General features: G+C 45.8%; 1 protein-coding gene across 2 annotated transcripts in view; it reads left to right on the plus strand.

The window, feature by feature from the left end:
- Positions 1-16,422, plus strand: part of PolD1 (DNA polymerase delta 1, catalytic subunit) — a 79,099-nt gene that overhangs the window by 12,146 nt on the left and 50,531 nt on the right. For both annotated transcript variants that reach the window (XM_077661463.1, XM_077661464.1), the window contains exons 4-7: positions 472-565; positions 5,003-5,174; positions 8,972-9,198; positions 9,684-9,850. In XM_077661463.1, the coding sequence (XP_077517589.1) occupies positions 472-565; positions 5,003-5,174; positions 8,972-9,198; positions 9,684-9,850 (660 nt within the window). The remainder of the gene's footprint in view (positions 1-471; positions 566-5,002; positions 5,175-8,971; positions 9,199-9,683; positions 9,851-16,422) is intronic.

The following is a 16,422-nucleotide window of genomic DNA, read 5'->3' on the forward strand; positions in this document are numbered from 1 at the left end:
GCGCAAGTGTGAACGAGTAGTCTAGTGACTAGAAAATATTCGTTTTGGAATGTGCTCACAGGCACGCCTGCGTGCGGCAGCCGATAGCGGCTGGCGATAAACGGCGGTCGCTGGATAATGTTATCCCTTTCAACTATTCCAGGCCAAGCTTAAACAACCTCAAAAGTTTTTTTTATTTATTTTTCGAAAATGTTAATTGGGGTGTCAACTTACATTCGAGTCGACTTACAATCGTGTAAATATGTAATTCTTGCTGGAGGATAACTATAAACCGTCACCTTTTAACATCCCAGACATATCGCACCTTTATTGAGAGCCTCTTTCTGGGTCCATTTAAGAACTTGGTGCAGGGTTTGTGTAAGGTGTCCGTCAATTACAAAGTGGCTGTGGCTGTCTGCTTGTCGTTTGTGCTGTTTGGCTTTCTGCCCTCGTACACTGTGTGCAATTGCCTCTCCTTCATGCCAAAAACAGGATGCTCTGAACAAGGCTGTGTTGAAGGACATGCGGTCCAACAAGAACAACATGTCAGACACAGTTGTTGGCGTAGACATGGTCCTCAAGCAAAGTAAGTGCTGTCTGTTCTCCTGGTGCGCGTGGTGTGAGCATGTGTGCATGCTTTGAAGAAAGTCAAGTGCTGTCGCATTGCACTGATTGACTGAGTTCTTGGCATGTGCGAATAGTGAATTTTGAAGTTATTTTGTTTGAATTGTTTCAAAGTGAATAGTTTGCAACTCAGAATGTAGTAGCAAAAAAAAGGTGAAAAAAAAAATTGTCGAAAAAAAAGGCGTTCATTAGAGCCCAATGGCATATGCTGAAAGACGTGCTTTGCAGAATTCACGAAAGCAACTGAAATGGAACTACTGACCCGAAAGACGCGGGTTCGATTCCGGCCGCGGCGGTCGAATTTTCTTGTACTGTGCAATGTCAGTGCACGTTAAAAAACCCCAGGTGGTCAAAATTTACAGAGCCCTTCACTACGGCGTCCCTCATAGCCTGAGTCACTTTGGGGCGTTAAACCCCCGTAAACCATAAAATTAACAAATATAACAATATACACTTTCATACTTGTGTTAGGCAATGTTCAAACAGCCAAAATGCACGAAGCATCATAGTCTCAAGTCGTTATCATGTCATCCTTTACGTACTGCTGGTTTTAAATATAAAAGTTGCTGACATATTTTTCAAAAGTGACGCAACTGATGCTGCAATTTCTCCGATCTCATTCACGTGACATACAGTGACATGACCGCACTTGACATGAGTGATCACGCGTTTGTACTATTGCCAGAGGAGGCTATGGCCTGAGGCGTCCATTACGCAAAAGTTGGAAGATGTCAGTGATCACACCGCCGTCGCGCTGGCAGTGGCACGTGGCATGCCGCATTGTACCAGTCAGAGAACACGGTACCCACGATTTCTGGGATGGCTCCTTGAATAGACCAACCTTGCAGCATTACACATTGCACTGCTCCGGACAGAGATGCCTCGTCAGCGTGGGCCAGCACGAGGAGGTGCAAGAATGCTCTCTTGCATCGCCATATGTGCCGCTGCACAAAGGTGCAAGGTGCACCAATCCTTGAAGAGAGCAGGTTGAAATGGAACTCTTTCTGAGGCGATCACTTTTGTCTAAACACTCGAAAAGGTGGCACAGATGCGCAAGGGAGGCGAACCCCTACTCCAGGATCATGAGCGCAAAAAAAGGGCGGTGCTCTTCAAAGCAAAGATTGATCAAAATACCTCGCATTTTCGGCTTCCTAATCGCAGTACTGAAAATAACTGGCGTTTCACCTCTCATCTCAGTTCAACGGTCAAAGGATGTAAACAATGTGGTACTGCCTGCTTCGAAGTCTAGCAATACCGCAACTGCCAGCGCCGACAGAGTGCTCACCTCTGTTAAGTTGGTATTTCTGCATTCTTATCTTTTCTATCATCTGCGTCTTTAGGGCCTTCCGTGTGGTGGGCGCAGAGCAGTTCTCGTCGCATCGTGTTCGCTTTCGTGTCTGGGCTTTGTCCCAATAGGTGTGCTCGGCGGCGACGTGCCGAACCGTTTCGCCGCCGAAGGCCGAGTTTGTAGATGCGGCTGCAGCGTCGTGTGCACAACATGGGCCGACATCCAGAGCAGTGTAGCCATACAGAAGTATCAATGCATACATAAGACCATCAATTGATTCATCCATCTTCTTATTTTCCTTAATGCAAGAACTTTGCAATACTTCGAAAATATTGGAGGTTTTGCTGTGTATTCACTTCGAAGCCTGAATCAAATACTACATTATTTGCTTCGATATTCGAAACCTTCTAATTTCGCACAACCCTACTGTGTTCCTAGTGAAATAGTGAAAGGGCAGCTGCTTGCAAACCCAGTAAACCCAGAACCATCCATTTTGAGATTTTTAGTGACAAAATGTGGATAGGTATGTCTCCCGGCTGCCCTCAGCAGTGTAGGTTGACAGTGACAGAGTGGCACCTGACAAGGACACATTGTGCCTACACTGAGTGCCCTCTGCAATTGTGAGACCACTCACAAAAAACGTTCTGGAGGAAGAAAGCACCTACTATATGTACAGAGGGTCGTCCACTCTTAGTGCGAGCACGCATGCACAAGGCCGTGCTCTTTGGAGAGCCACTGCTTACTAGACAGCCGCTCATCATACCCAAGTGGCACAGAATAATATGGACCTGAACCTGGTGCTTCGCGTAATGTGACACCGCACTTCGATGCACAGCCAAATCGAATGCAGTGGCCCTCCAAAGAGCACGGCCATGCGCTCGCGTGCTCACACTAAGAGTAGACAACCGTGTACGTGTGCCTGTTTAGTTGCCAGGTGTAATGGCAGGCCACTGAGCGCAGTGACACCTCCCCTCCAAAAAGGGATGGCTTGTTCTACATAAACTAATGCCCCGCGCCCTTAATGTCACCTCACTTCCTTGTGAAAGGGTACCGCATAGGTCATATGGCGTATGTACAGTCGGGGACAAAAGTCCCCTGTGTGCTCCATAAATGAAGCCGATAGCTCTATTTTTATCCGCCGGGTGGACATGAAACTTATGGAGGTGAAAGTCAGAATCCTGTTCTTTCACCTCCACAGTTGTGCTGTCCAGTTAATGACTATTACTGAAGCTATCGGCTTCATTTATGTACCATGCAGTCCACAGACTTTTGTCCTGTCTGGACCAGCATCATTTTCTGCATTTGTACTGTATTGTTTGCCAACAGTGGGAACCACGAGCAATATGGTTAGTGCTTTTGATAAAATGAGCACCTTTTTCTGTCAACTCTAGCTTGAGCTTCTTAATAAGTTCTGTCAGTACTACTGCCACGACCAGCCCATCATGTTCTTGTTTGTTGTGAAAACATGTTCATACAATCACATAGAGTGCAAGTGTTGCGGTACCAGGTACACTGAAGTTGTGAGCAAAAAATTGCAAATGGATCAGATGCAAATTTCCTGCGGCATGCTCTTCCAAGTTGTATCAAGTTGTTCATACAAACCCAACAGATAAAGTGCACCATGTTGGAAAGTGAATTTGGTTTGTGGGCCCACCAGCAAACGAAGAAAGAGAAGCATGCACTTTTGAAGCACAATAGGTATTTTCAAAATAACATATTTTTCGAACACACAAGGCCATTACATTAAAAAAAGAAAAAGTGCATTCAAACTTAGTCACACTCATTGTAAGTGTGCCGAATTTCTGCACAAAAACTCCACTGGAAGTTAGAGGAGTCGACCTACCTGCAGAGCCAATGTATTTGTGAGGTGCGAAATCTGTCTGTGGAACCTCCAACTACTGGTCTTAATTGTGATTGCCTCGTTGCATACCTGTTGCTTTTAAGTGATGACTCTGTGGACACCTGCTAGGTAGGTGTACGCACTGTGTGCCTGTGCACCCAACATCACCTCGTGTCAGGCATCTGAAAAGGAAGCACCCATCTTCATCTGTCTCATGCTTGCTCCATCTCGTGCTTGTGCTGGCGAGCTTGATTAGCAAATTTCACGCAGAAAAGAGTGACTGTGGCAGCTGCAGTTATCTCAGACCCGTCCCGCAGAAGTCGAGGGAGCCAAGCGTCTCCTAGCAGGTACAGATCTAGGCACCGTGCTCGCTCCAGCTAGCGTGTGCTGCCGCGCGCGTGCATAGGCTGGCTCTGGCATACTTGTGGACACGCAGGCGCGAGGCGCGCTCACTTAGCAAGTGAACATGAAATCGTGGCTTTGCCTGCATACGCACCGCAGTACCACCCCAAGGGGGTGTACTGAACAGAAAAGCACGCAAAGCTGGTGCTTCAGAAACGTTATTCTCTTGAGATGAGTACTTTTAGACTTGGATACCAAACATTCAAATCAAATCGAATATCCAACACTTTGCTATTCAACCAAATGTTTGCACATTCCTGCAAATTAAGGGCAGTGAGAAAGGAGCTAACAGTGCCAGTGCTGAGAGAATGAGTGTGCATAAAAGGCTTCCACCTTCACTGATAATAGTTGCAACATGTTAGGCTATGTCACCTATCACAGGAGTGCACGCAGAAAGGACAGTGTTGCATTGTATCATCGGGACTTTGCAGGTGGGCTGTTCGCTGCTTTTTCATTGCATTTGGCTCAGACAAGTGCCACGAATCATTTTTGTGCATTTATTTCAAATTAGTTTCAAAGAAACCTTGAAATTCTGCTTCGTTCTTTTTGGTGACTAAGAAAAACAAATGCACACAGAAAAAGCTATTATATTGACAGATTACTGCATACCAGAAAGTGAAAGGAACAAACTGGTTTCTAGCATTGTGTCCCTCACACATTTTTAGAAGCACATTCTTCTATTTATTAAAAGAGTTATAAATGATCTCAGATCACTTCAAAATTACATGTCCATAACAGTAACAACAAAGTAAATATACATTTAAATGACCTCAGTTCAGGCTTGCTATAAACGAGTAAGCTGTTCATTCACCCCTGTTGGTAGTGCGACTTCCTTTGCAGTTAAACTGGGGCTCCCGAAATTCCTGCAGGTATCTATGGCTACAACTCCAAGGGCAAGACACCCTTCCTCAAGATCACCATGGTGTTGCCACGGCTCATCGCTCCTGCCAAACGGCTTCTGGAGACGGGCAGTGTGTCTGTCGACCCTTATGGGGCACCCAGCTACCGCATCTTTGAGAGCAACATCGACTTTGAGATCAGGTAACACCGTGGCTTTGGCATTAGTCTTGATTATCTGGAAGGCAAGGCACTCAAATTAGGACTGTGTGGTTTCTAATATTATATGTTAGGGTTGAGGTCCACTGAAGCGTTTGAGTCACTTGTCACTGCACCTTGAATAGCACAATAGTGCAAGTGGATTTAGCAGAAATGGCTTCACGCTGTATGTATAACATGGACCAGGAAATGTGAGAGCTAAGGCTGGGAGCTATGAGTAACTCCCCTAGTTTGCAAGTATGGGCGCTATTACAGTGGTGTAACAGGGCTCACCATGTGCTCAGTAGGTGGTGTTCAGTAGTTCAGTGGGCCTGAAACTTGGTGGGGAGCTGGCTGCCATCTCTGACACAACAGGACACTAGCCCTGTACCTCACTTGGCACATGCATGCTTGACTGCTGCTTTGTATTTTTGCTCTTGCATTCCAATTGGTTTTCTATTGCTGCTGATATTTGAAATTCAAACTTTATCAAAGCTGAAGCAAACCTCGCTGCAAAACTGAAAGAATGTACTGTGCTGAGGCCTTCTAAAAGATATTAAGTGGTGGCATTGAACCAGTCGCCTTCAGAGCAGGAATGTACAAGGCAGTTAAACTGTAGAGTGCAGCTGCATAATCTCTGATTTGATTGCAGCGGCTGCGTCAGATGTGGTGCGGCAAAGTTGCTACTGTAGTGGCAGATGCCATTCTGCCTATCACCTCAGGCATTCCATACCACTAAAATCCCCTCCTAGCATTTAGATTAAACACCCTTGAGATTCTAGTAGGAGCTGAGAGGAACACAGGGAGACGCCGCTGGTCTCCCATCAACAGCCCGAAGAACTTGGCAGCCACAGGAAAAACGTAGCCAGGTCCCGTCGACGGCGTCACGAAATGCCAGAGGATTAAAGCAGGCTATCCAAGAGTGCCTTTCGGCAACGCGGACCCTCAGTCCATCGGCTGCCACCTCTAAGCTTGAAAGGGACGCAGGAGGCTTACGTCGGTGATCCAAGGGAGGTCCACGGCAGCACGGACCCAACGTCCGACGGCTGCCACCTCCACACTTGAATGACATGAACTCCGCCGCGCTGTATTCCTTAACACCTCACTTTTTTTACACGTCAGCTCTCCGCTCCTCATGCTCGCTATGCTCTTTGTCGCTATTGCCTCGCACACACCCGCAACGCTGGGCTGGCACGTGCTGTCCAATGCACCACTGTGGACGCACTGCGTTCACAAATCCTTCGAGGATCATTTGTGCACCTCACAGTGCTGAACACCATCGTGCATGCTGGTTATTGTAATGCATCGTGCCAGGTTGCTAGACGGAATGGTCTTTGCTCCAAACAACTTTGGCTGTTATTTCAGCTTCCATTCATCATTTCGTTTCAAAACAATTGTGTATTCTTTGTCCTAAATTGCAAATCCAGGCCTCACGAAAGCCCATTCTTTAGTTTACGAAAAACACTAGTAGGTAATTTTTTACACGTACATACAAAATTTCTTACAAAGTGTCGGAATAGTTGGAAAGTCTAATATGAAGCGCTAGGATTTATAAAATGAACATCCTTTGGACATAGAATAATTTTGTGTTTTGTGAGATGAAAAAAAAAAAAAAAACAATTTGTCAGCATGCAAATGGCGGAAATGTTTTTTGCTGCATTCAATAGTTGGCGTAAAACAGTGCCATTTGCAAGATTAAGTGTGCTCAATTTGCCTGAAACAAAGAAATTAGTCCTAGCTAGAGCACACTTTGAGAAAAAGCTGCAGGTTCACAATGTGCACAATGGTGTACAGAACACTTGAAAGGGCCAAGGAGTCTGTTTCTGGGGCCTTGTTTGAGAGTTGTGTTATCATACTACTGTGTACTGTCTGTGTTTGTCACATTATGCAGTCTCGAACATTGTGAAGTCCTTTGACCAATTTGTGTATTAGCCAGTGGACATGCACTTTGTGTTTCACATTGCTGTGCACAATAGATTATTTTTCATACTTCCACAAATCAAGGGAATGCTGCAAGCTCAGATGGTGTTATGAAAACTTATCATTTTCTTTCTCTTCAGTTCAGTGTCTGAGCTCAGACGGACTTGCACTACAAGCAGAAGGTTTGCAAATGTTAAAGGAGTGTGGACAGCAAATTTTCATTTTCAGGTTTTCTTCTTTGGAATTCACCTACAGCGCGGACTACCACATGGAATTTTCCTGCATTGTAGAATCAAATTTCTTCTCTAGTGTTCTTTCGGTTTCGGTTTCAATCAGTTTCAACAGCTCACTAATTATTTGGACATTAAAACTGCTGCCCAAGTAATGTAAGGTGGAAAAAAAAAAGAAAGATATATACCATATTTACTAGCGTAATAAGCCATTCTTTTTAAGTGTTTGCTCTATCACAGTGTGATCCGACAATTCTGTGATAGTTGGCGGCACCGGGAGGGATAAAAAGAACATGCTGAACACCAGCCCCAAAGGTCAGGAGCACATTTTTTTTTTATGCGAGGCAAAAAAAAAGCCAAAATCTCAACACAAAAGTGGGAGGTGGGTTCATTATGTGAGTAAAGGCAGTTATTGCTGCTTTGTTTTGATTGGCTACAACTCTTATGCCAGCCTGCCACAAGAGCCAGAGGTGCAGTGAATGAAGAAGCAGCTGTAAAAAAAACCTTGTTAATTTGGACTTCAAAGGACTAGTTTGGACTAATGGGCTCCGAAATCCTGCCCAGATTCATTCGCATCATGGTAGATCTACCTGGTGAGCACCTGAGCGATGGTTGTCTGATTTTGAGTTGAAATTTGTGTGGCGGCGACAATTTTTTGCAGTTCCATCAAATGTTTTACTCTGCTCACACTGGTACTAGCTGCTGCAAAGCATGAAGACCTGTGCACTTGTTTTTTTTTTTTCAATGCAATGCAGTTGCTTTAGAGCTTGCTCACTAGAGGTTTCGTCACTTGTGAGGAGGTTTCACTGCTGAGATTGCGAACAGCGTGTGACCAGCGCTCAATTTCGGCACTCTGGAGAAAAGGAAGAACCGCAGAGATGGAAGCAAAGGAAACACGTTGGTACAGGAATGGCGCAAAACCTTCTAAAAAGGCCACTGATGCGCCAGTCAGCGTCTGAAATGGCGGTATGTGTACTTGACTGTATGGCCAATGTGTGGTGGATTGTTGCTATCAGCACAAGTTGGCGCAAAGCTAAGAAAAGTGAGAGCGAAATTATGTGGTCGGATTATTTTTCAGCGGCTGGCTTACAGTCATTGTCACGCCAGCCATTGCATGCGTGGTAGAGGGTGCAGCAAAACTGCACCATGCAGGCTTGAGATGGGCTATGCGGGTGACCTCTCTCTGCGGGTCATCCCACAACTCAGCCCTCTGTCAAGAACCCATCCGAATTAACCAGTGTGAACCCAGCTGCATCTGAGCGTTCAGCCCATACACTGGCATGGGCTTCAGCCGGGACCACGCTGGCACTGCAAATTATCTGGATTTCCGAATTAACAGGAGTTGGATTAATGAGGTTTTACTTTACAGTATTATTTTTTGTGTATGCCTCACGTGATCTAAACCAAACAAGTTCTTGTATGCCACTGTGTTTAGGGAAATCCCCCAAGATAGAGTGGATTTCAAGTAAGGAAGGAGTTACTCGGTAGCATCCACCCACACCATACAGCTACAGAGGAAGCCATATGATTGCACTTGGGTGGATGCTAAGGAGTAATTTCTTCCTTATTTTAATTTGTGCCTGTGTCTAATAGCACTGGTATGTTAAAGCTTTGCGGACGATGCTAGCAGCGTGGCACTTTCCTGCCATGCAGGTTCATGGTGGACACCCACGTGGTGGGCTGCTGCTGGATTGAGCTGCCTCAGGGCAAGTACACCGTTCGAGACAGCAAACCGGGGCCTCGGTGTCGGGTGTCACGTGCACAGCTGGAGGTGGACGTGGCATGGGACGAGATGGTGGCCCACGCGCCCGAAGGCAACTGGGCACGTGTTGCACCCCTCCGCATCCTCAGCTTCGACATCGAGTGTGCCGGCCGCAAGGGTACGTGATGTGAGCTGGTGCACATCATTTAACGCAGTGGGTTCTCAGTCACGAATGTGTTGGGGACACCTCGCGGCGAGTGAAGGTGATGGAGAGGGAGCCCTGGGAAGCAATGGCAGAAGGGACACAACAATAGGGGATGCGTCATGCAACTGGCTTGGCTAATTGACTTGTTTCATGGGCACGCATCAGTAATCAACCCAAGAAATATGGTGCCACTTCAGTTAGTTCCTCTGCCTGTGCATTGTTCATGCTCTGTGCTCCCCTGAGCATGCAGCACAGATTGCCTTGCTAGCTTTCCCATGCTTCATTTAATCATCAGACTCTTTTCACTAGGAACCAAAGTTGCTGGTAGTAGCGTAGGCATGCTGTCCTCTTGCCATATTTCTTCTTTTTTCAGCTTTAATGGAAAATTCTTTACTTTTAGTACATTTCCTGGATTGCACACTGCCACTGAGCTGCCCTGTGGGTGTCTGTGAACGCAGGCATTTTCCCCGAGCCGGAAAAGGACAGTGTCATCCAGATCTCCAACATGGTGATGCGTCAGGGTGAGAAGGACCCCTTCATCCGCAACGTCTTCACCCTCAACACCTGCGCGCCCATTGCTGGCTGCGAGGTGCTCAGCTACCAGCGGGAGCAGGAGCTGCTCAAAGTATGTGCAGCTCATTGGCTTTCGTGGGCCAGTGTGCGAAGTTCTGTTTGTTCTGCTGTACATTTTCTAGTATTTCTAGCAATTTCAAACTAGTACGAAAGGTATTAGTCTTTATGGAAGACGGGGCCTAACATCATTCCAGAAACTTTATTGGGACGGTGCAGGGACATAATGGAAGTGGCTCGATGGTCTTTCAGTCGAAAATATTGCCACCGTGACCTATTTTCATAAACGGCATTTTTGAAAACCTACTTTTTGCTGTTGCGGTTCTCTTAAAAAGACACTGAGGCCTAACTTTTATTCCTGGTAAAAACCGATTGTGGCTGCTCTTGGCTATGTTGACATTTGTCTGATAGCTAAAGATCCATTTATTTATTGCCCAGAATATTGGATAAAAAATTTTCTTGTCACTTGATTTAATGGGGGAGGCTACCCTTGAGCACAAACTTTTTTTTGTTGCTTGAGACACCTGAATGAAATTTTCAGGGTAGACTCATAGCACAGATTTTTGAACAACTGCAAACTTTCGTCGAGCCGTGCTGCACGCTGGTTGTCAAGTTACAAGTGTATATCAAAATGGTTTACAAAGTTTCCTTATCCCAGACCTGCAGGATTTACAAAATTTGTTGGCTGTGTGAAATACATTATGGTGATTCCTGGATAGATACTTCAGGGCAAGACATTGTCTTTTCTTTTAAATTATTTCCTTGCTGAGAAATTTTAGCACAGCACTGAATTTAGTATCATTGATAAGACTTCCATTGGCCAAATTTTAATTCTTCATCACTAATTCCAGACACAGTATCTGGAATAAACGGGCTTGCCTTGCCCTCAGAAGTTTATTCAGTTATGGAATAGGGTTAATAGATTAATGCATCAATACGGAATTGGTCATTCTCGACTCTACATTCATAGATCCCTGGGAGTCCTCATACCACTCCTGTTGCACTGGTGCAGCAGTTAAGCGATGCGCCACTGCCCTGCGATGGCACATGTAGCCACCGGTGGTGATTGTGCGACCCAGGTTGCTCTTCTTGAGCAACTTATCACGACCAATCATTAATCTAACTGCTACCTTCCACGGTGATCAGTTTGCTCACAATCCGATAGGCAGGTTGTATAGTGCCACAAGGTCACGTGACCTAGGTGTCCCACCTAGGTTGCATCTCCGGGGATTTTTTTCTCACAGCGCTCACTACAGTGAGCAACCATACAAGGCAGAAAATCAATTCGGAGAAAATGGCCCATGAATTTTAGGTGCAGGAGACTTGAAAGCCCCGTGAGGCTCTTAACAGCCGGTGTTGCGGTGATTTTCAGTCACCACCATAAAAGGCTGGGCAGGCGACAGGGTAGTGTTTTCAGGGTGACTGCTTTCACCCTGCACAATTTTAATGCATCAGTCTGAAACTGTGTATTTTGAGCTACATGGAACAAGAAATGGTGGATGACATAGCAAAAGGTTAGGAGCCAGGCCATGCAACTGTATCGTGCACAGTACTGGCCATGCTCTGCCCTGCAGCATAGCTTTGTTCACTACAGAATTCACGCAACATGCAAGCATGCTGCACATTATTCAGAAAATTTCCATAGAGTTATTGAACTGAAGCTGGCTGGCACTATTTAGAAAGCACACTTAAATTTTCACCAGACATGACCGCCACTTTGGTGAACCATTTTAAGCAACACCAAAACTAATGTGGGAATTTTAACTAACTTCCAATATTATGAGCTCAACTCAATGGCTGCAGAGACAACTACGCTGATTGTCGTTGCAGTGTGCTGAGAAGCTGACACTCTAGAGCCATGCAGCCTGTGTCTTGTCAAGAACACTGCATTTGGGGTGGAATTTTATTGCCGGCACTGGTCACCAGGAATTTTGAGGGAGAGGAAGAGGTATGGCCTCACAATAGGCATGTGCGAATAGTGGATCTTCAGTTTGAAGCAAATGCGACGCGAATAGTTATTTTGTTCGAATAGGTTCGAAGTGAGGCGAATATTTTTGAATCAAAGCGAATAGTTTGCGACTACAAATGCAATTGTAAAAGAAAAGAGGCAATTCATTAGAGCTTGGTAGCATGCGCCGAAAGACTTCCTTTGCAATATTCACTAAGGCAACTGAAATAAGAATTGAAACAAAATAAGAGTTAAATGCTTCCAAGCTTGCATTAGGCAGTGTTTAAACAGCAGCAAGCCAAAGTGCACTAAGCATCGTTGTCTCAAGTCCTTACCATGCGATTGTTTACATGCTGTTGATTTTAAATATATAGTTTCTGGCAGATTTTTCAGACACTGGAATTTCTGACATTATTCACACCCTGGGCTTGCGCCACACTGATTCACGCATCCCATAGGGTTGATGGTACAGCCATGGCTGAAATTTCGGACGCGGCACATGTGATGCTGCAATTTCTCCCACCTCATTTGCACAGCATACAGTCACGTACTGCGCACGTGTGATGTGCACTTGTAGCTGAGGCAATGGCGTGAGTCATCCGCTTTCGCATCTGAACTTTGTCCCATAATGTGCACTTGTCAGCGACGCAACCAACCGCACCTTATGCACGGCGCATGCCGACATTCTGAGTGGTGTGATTGCGTGCAAGTGTTAGAGCGTACATAATACCATCGACTTGTTCCAGCGCCATATTTTCGTGAATTCTCGAACTTCAAAATACTTCGAAAATATTCGAGGCTTCCAAATATCGCTATTCGCTGCGAAGCCCAAATCGAATACCGTATTATTTGCTTCGATATTCAAACATTCGATTATTTGCACAACCTATCCCACAAGCATGTTAGCCCGAGCTGCCACTCCTCATTTGGCAAGCTGTCAAGTTTCGCCAGCAGTACGCCGCTTCGTGCCCCTTCATTAGCAACTTCGAACTTCATTTCACAAATTGCACTGCTTGCCATTGCATTGTCTAAGCTGGAAGCATTTATAAAGAGTCAGCAAATAATATCTGCAAGTTTTAGTTCAAGGGCATACCCTATTTATTCAATTCTAACGTACACTTTTTTACCGGAAAAATTCACCTTAAAGTGACATGTGCATTAGAACTGAGCACGTAAATTAAACTTTCCCAGCAACACCCTACTGTCATAGACATCACAGAATGGCAGTTTGGTGGTTTTTGCGCACCGATTTCACCTGCCCATAGCCTCCTACATTATCCATGCCCGGCCATTTGCTTCAGTGCAGTCATTCCACCATTCTTACCGACCATTCTGGGTTGCGAGCACCCTTTGCGGGCGAGGTGCAAGGAAGTCTAGGGAGGGCGTTTCATTGTGCGCCTATAGGCGCATGCTCCTGGCTTGCATGCAGTTCAAACACTGGCTGGACCTGCGGTGTGGACCAAACGCAGTGCGCGGAATGGGTAGTCTGTGATGCGAGCACCAAATTCCAGCGCTTGCCTTGATGAGGCGCTCTCATCCCAGACTGCAGTGTGGCGGTCGGCATCCTTTGACCTTGGCGCCGATAATCAGGCGAGGGTAATAAACGAGGCTACGGCGTGCCTAGCCTAACTGTTGTTAATACCGGTAGGCCTCACGAACTCCTAAAGTGTCCTGTCAGCAAGGCTCCAACCTAGACTTGAGCCAACATATAGGTTGCAGAGATGCTCTGAGTTCACATAACACCTGGTTTAAAAAAAAAAGAAAGGTGATCTGATGTGCAGAAGCAAGTGCCAATAGGGGGGCCTCACGCACATTTGGTTTTCCTGAAGCGTCGGTGCGTGATTGGTGGAAGCAAAGGAACAGTATTTTCGCCAGCAAGTCGACTCTGAAGGGTTTCAGCCAGCCAAAGGAGGGCCAGTTTTCAAAGATGGTAGAGTAGCTTGCCGACTTCATGCAGCAACAGCGAGCAGGCCACAAGCCTGTGGCTATGAAAGTCAGGGAAATGAAGCTGGCAATGCAGAAAAGCAAAACGTGGATGTAGTTCAAATCCAGCGGGTGCCTGAATACGAACTTCGTGAAAAGATGTGAATTTTTGCTTGGAGGTGAACAGGCATCTGCCAGAAAGGTGACTGAGCCAGCAACATCGTTTACTGTGTGACATTAGAGTGGTTGCAATAAAGGTTGCTTGTTCCAAATGAAAAGATTCTAATGAAACATAAAAATCTGGTTCATATTACAGTTGAAGGCTAGCACTTTTTTTTTTTCTGCCAATGAGAAAAGGGTGCGTGTCACTATTGAGGGCACATTAAAATGAGTAAATATGGTAATCATTTTTGCACTTTGTCAAATTTGTTTGCATATATCATTGCCTTTTCAGTTGGACAAAAATTGCATTTTGTTCGGTGAAATCATTTTCCATTTCTGCATGTTAAAGCTTTTTAAAGTAAATAACAGTGCCTTAAGACAGAATCATTTCATTCCAGGTTTTCTTACCTTTCTTTTATTTTACCATGACTTGTGCTGAACACCTGAACTTGCCTGCCCCGTATGCTGAAACTGTGCCATAAACGCTCTGCTACGTTCTGTAGCAGTTGAAATTATGCAACAAAATGCATTTTTGTTTGCTACAACAACTGAAATTTCTGCTAACCATTTTTTATACTGAAAAACCTGAAATTGCTGCTATAAATTCCAATTTCCTCTGTCGCAAAAGCTGCTACAAAAAGCCTATGTGTTCCACCACTGAGCAGACCAAACCGTACCGTGCACTGCAGACAAGCCACACACAGTGTGTTTTAAATCCTTGATTCATGTGACACTTGGTTCAGGGAATAAAATGGCAATTCATTAGTCCAGTATTTAGAGGAATCCCCAAGACAGAACAGATTTGTAATAATTGGGGTACTGTATTTACACGATTGTAAGTTGACTCGAATGTTAGTTGGCCGCCCACCCCCATATCACATTTCAGAAAAAAACAAAAAAACTTGGGAGGTGGTTTAAGCTTGGCCTTTAATAATAGAATATGATAGCATTATCTTGCAGCCCCCTCTTATTGCCAGCCGCTATCTGCTGCCCCGCACGGGCACGCTCGTGGGCACATTCCAAAACGAAAATGTAGTAGTCACTGGACTACTCGTCCACACTTGCGCCATCGTCCAACTAGCGTTGCCGTCGTGATTGCAGCTCTGGTCCCACAGCACGTTGTTCTAATGTCGTTGATTAGCGAAATCCTGCACTTCGCAAACAACTGCATCACGACATCGCGTGGAACAGCTGCCACACCTGTATCATCCGTTGCGAACGTCGAACTTGCGCCCCGGCATGCAGTTGTTCATTTCTTCGGCGTGAAGAACGACAGCGATCTTTAATGTACCTGTGAACAAGTGCCGGTCGCTTACCGGACCCAGAGCACGAATGACGACTGTCAAAGCACTGTTTTAAATACTTGTTAAACGGGGCCAGCAGCAGTCAAATGCGTCACAGCCAAAGAGGAACTACGCGTGAGCGGCGTCAGCTCTTCCGTCGGCTACCAACACTCCCCGCCACCGCTGCCGTTCCGAGTGACAGTGCCGCCGCGATTGGAACAGCGGCCCTTCCGTCAACTATTGACGCTCCCTTGAGCTCCGAGTACGCAGTTGAAAGTTAAAAAGAAAAACTTGGAGGACTCCTATTAAGAGTAGAGCCAGAATGAGTTATCGGGCCACCGCTGCTTATCAGCAGCCATAATTGCAGCCACGTTTGGGGAGTGGGGGGGGGGGGGGGGGGGGGGGGGGCCGGTTTGCTGAATATCGACGGACAGGGAGGGGATGCCAGTTCTGCGCGTTGACATAGCAGCTGCTCAGGGCCAGCACCAAGAGCGATGCAACGGAGACGCACAGCAAAAATGCAACCACGCTGTAGAATGGCTGATATATCGTTTATCTCGCCTTTATTAATTGTGTCATGCTTTGGTTTTGATTGTAAGTCGACCCCGCCCCCTTCCCACCCCACTTTGGATTTTCAGATTTTGATAAATAGGTCGACATACAATCGTATAAATACAGTGTAATTACTCTCCCATTACAAATTTACTCCACATTGGAGGATTCCTCTAACCATTTGACTAACAGCTTTCCCACTTTGAGTTATAGATCAATTTGCTGTCGCTCTATCATTTCCTAGCCATCCTGGCTAGCTCACTTGGTAGAGCGGCTGCCCTGGACAGGCGATAGTCCCCGGTTTGAACCCCAAACCAAGACGAATTTTTCTTGAAAAACAAAGTTTCTGCAAGATCTGTATAGCTCTCTTTTGCAGCCTTATGGCTTCACTTTTGTTGAGGAATTACTCCCTTATGACAGTTAATTCAGTTGTGTGGCTAAATTTAAGATGGTCACATGGCATGCTAGGCTCTCCTCTTGCCCTGTCTCGGTGGTAGTATTACTATCAAAGGCGAATTTACGGACAAGTCTTATATCCCTGTCACAGAGCACTTCTAGAAGGCCTCTGCAGCAAAGGGGCCCCTTTTCCCCAAAGGAGCTAAACATTAAAGGAGCAGCAACACAGCCACATGTTGCAGCCCAGGGCTGGAACAGTCGTGTAGCTTTAGGACTGTTGCTGTGCATAAGGTGGCTGAGGGTTTTAAAATTACAGTGGAGTATTTAATTGATTCGTGGAGGTTAGAAATTTATTTCTTCGTA

Source organism: Amblyomma americanum, chromosome 4 (assembly GCF_052857255.1).
Source record: "Amblyomma americanum isolate KBUSLIRL-KWMA chromosome 4, ASM5285725v1, whole genome shotgun sequence".
NCBI classification, from domain to species: domain Eukaryota; kingdom Metazoa; phylum Arthropoda; class Arachnida; order Ixodida; family Ixodidae; genus Amblyomma; species Amblyomma americanum.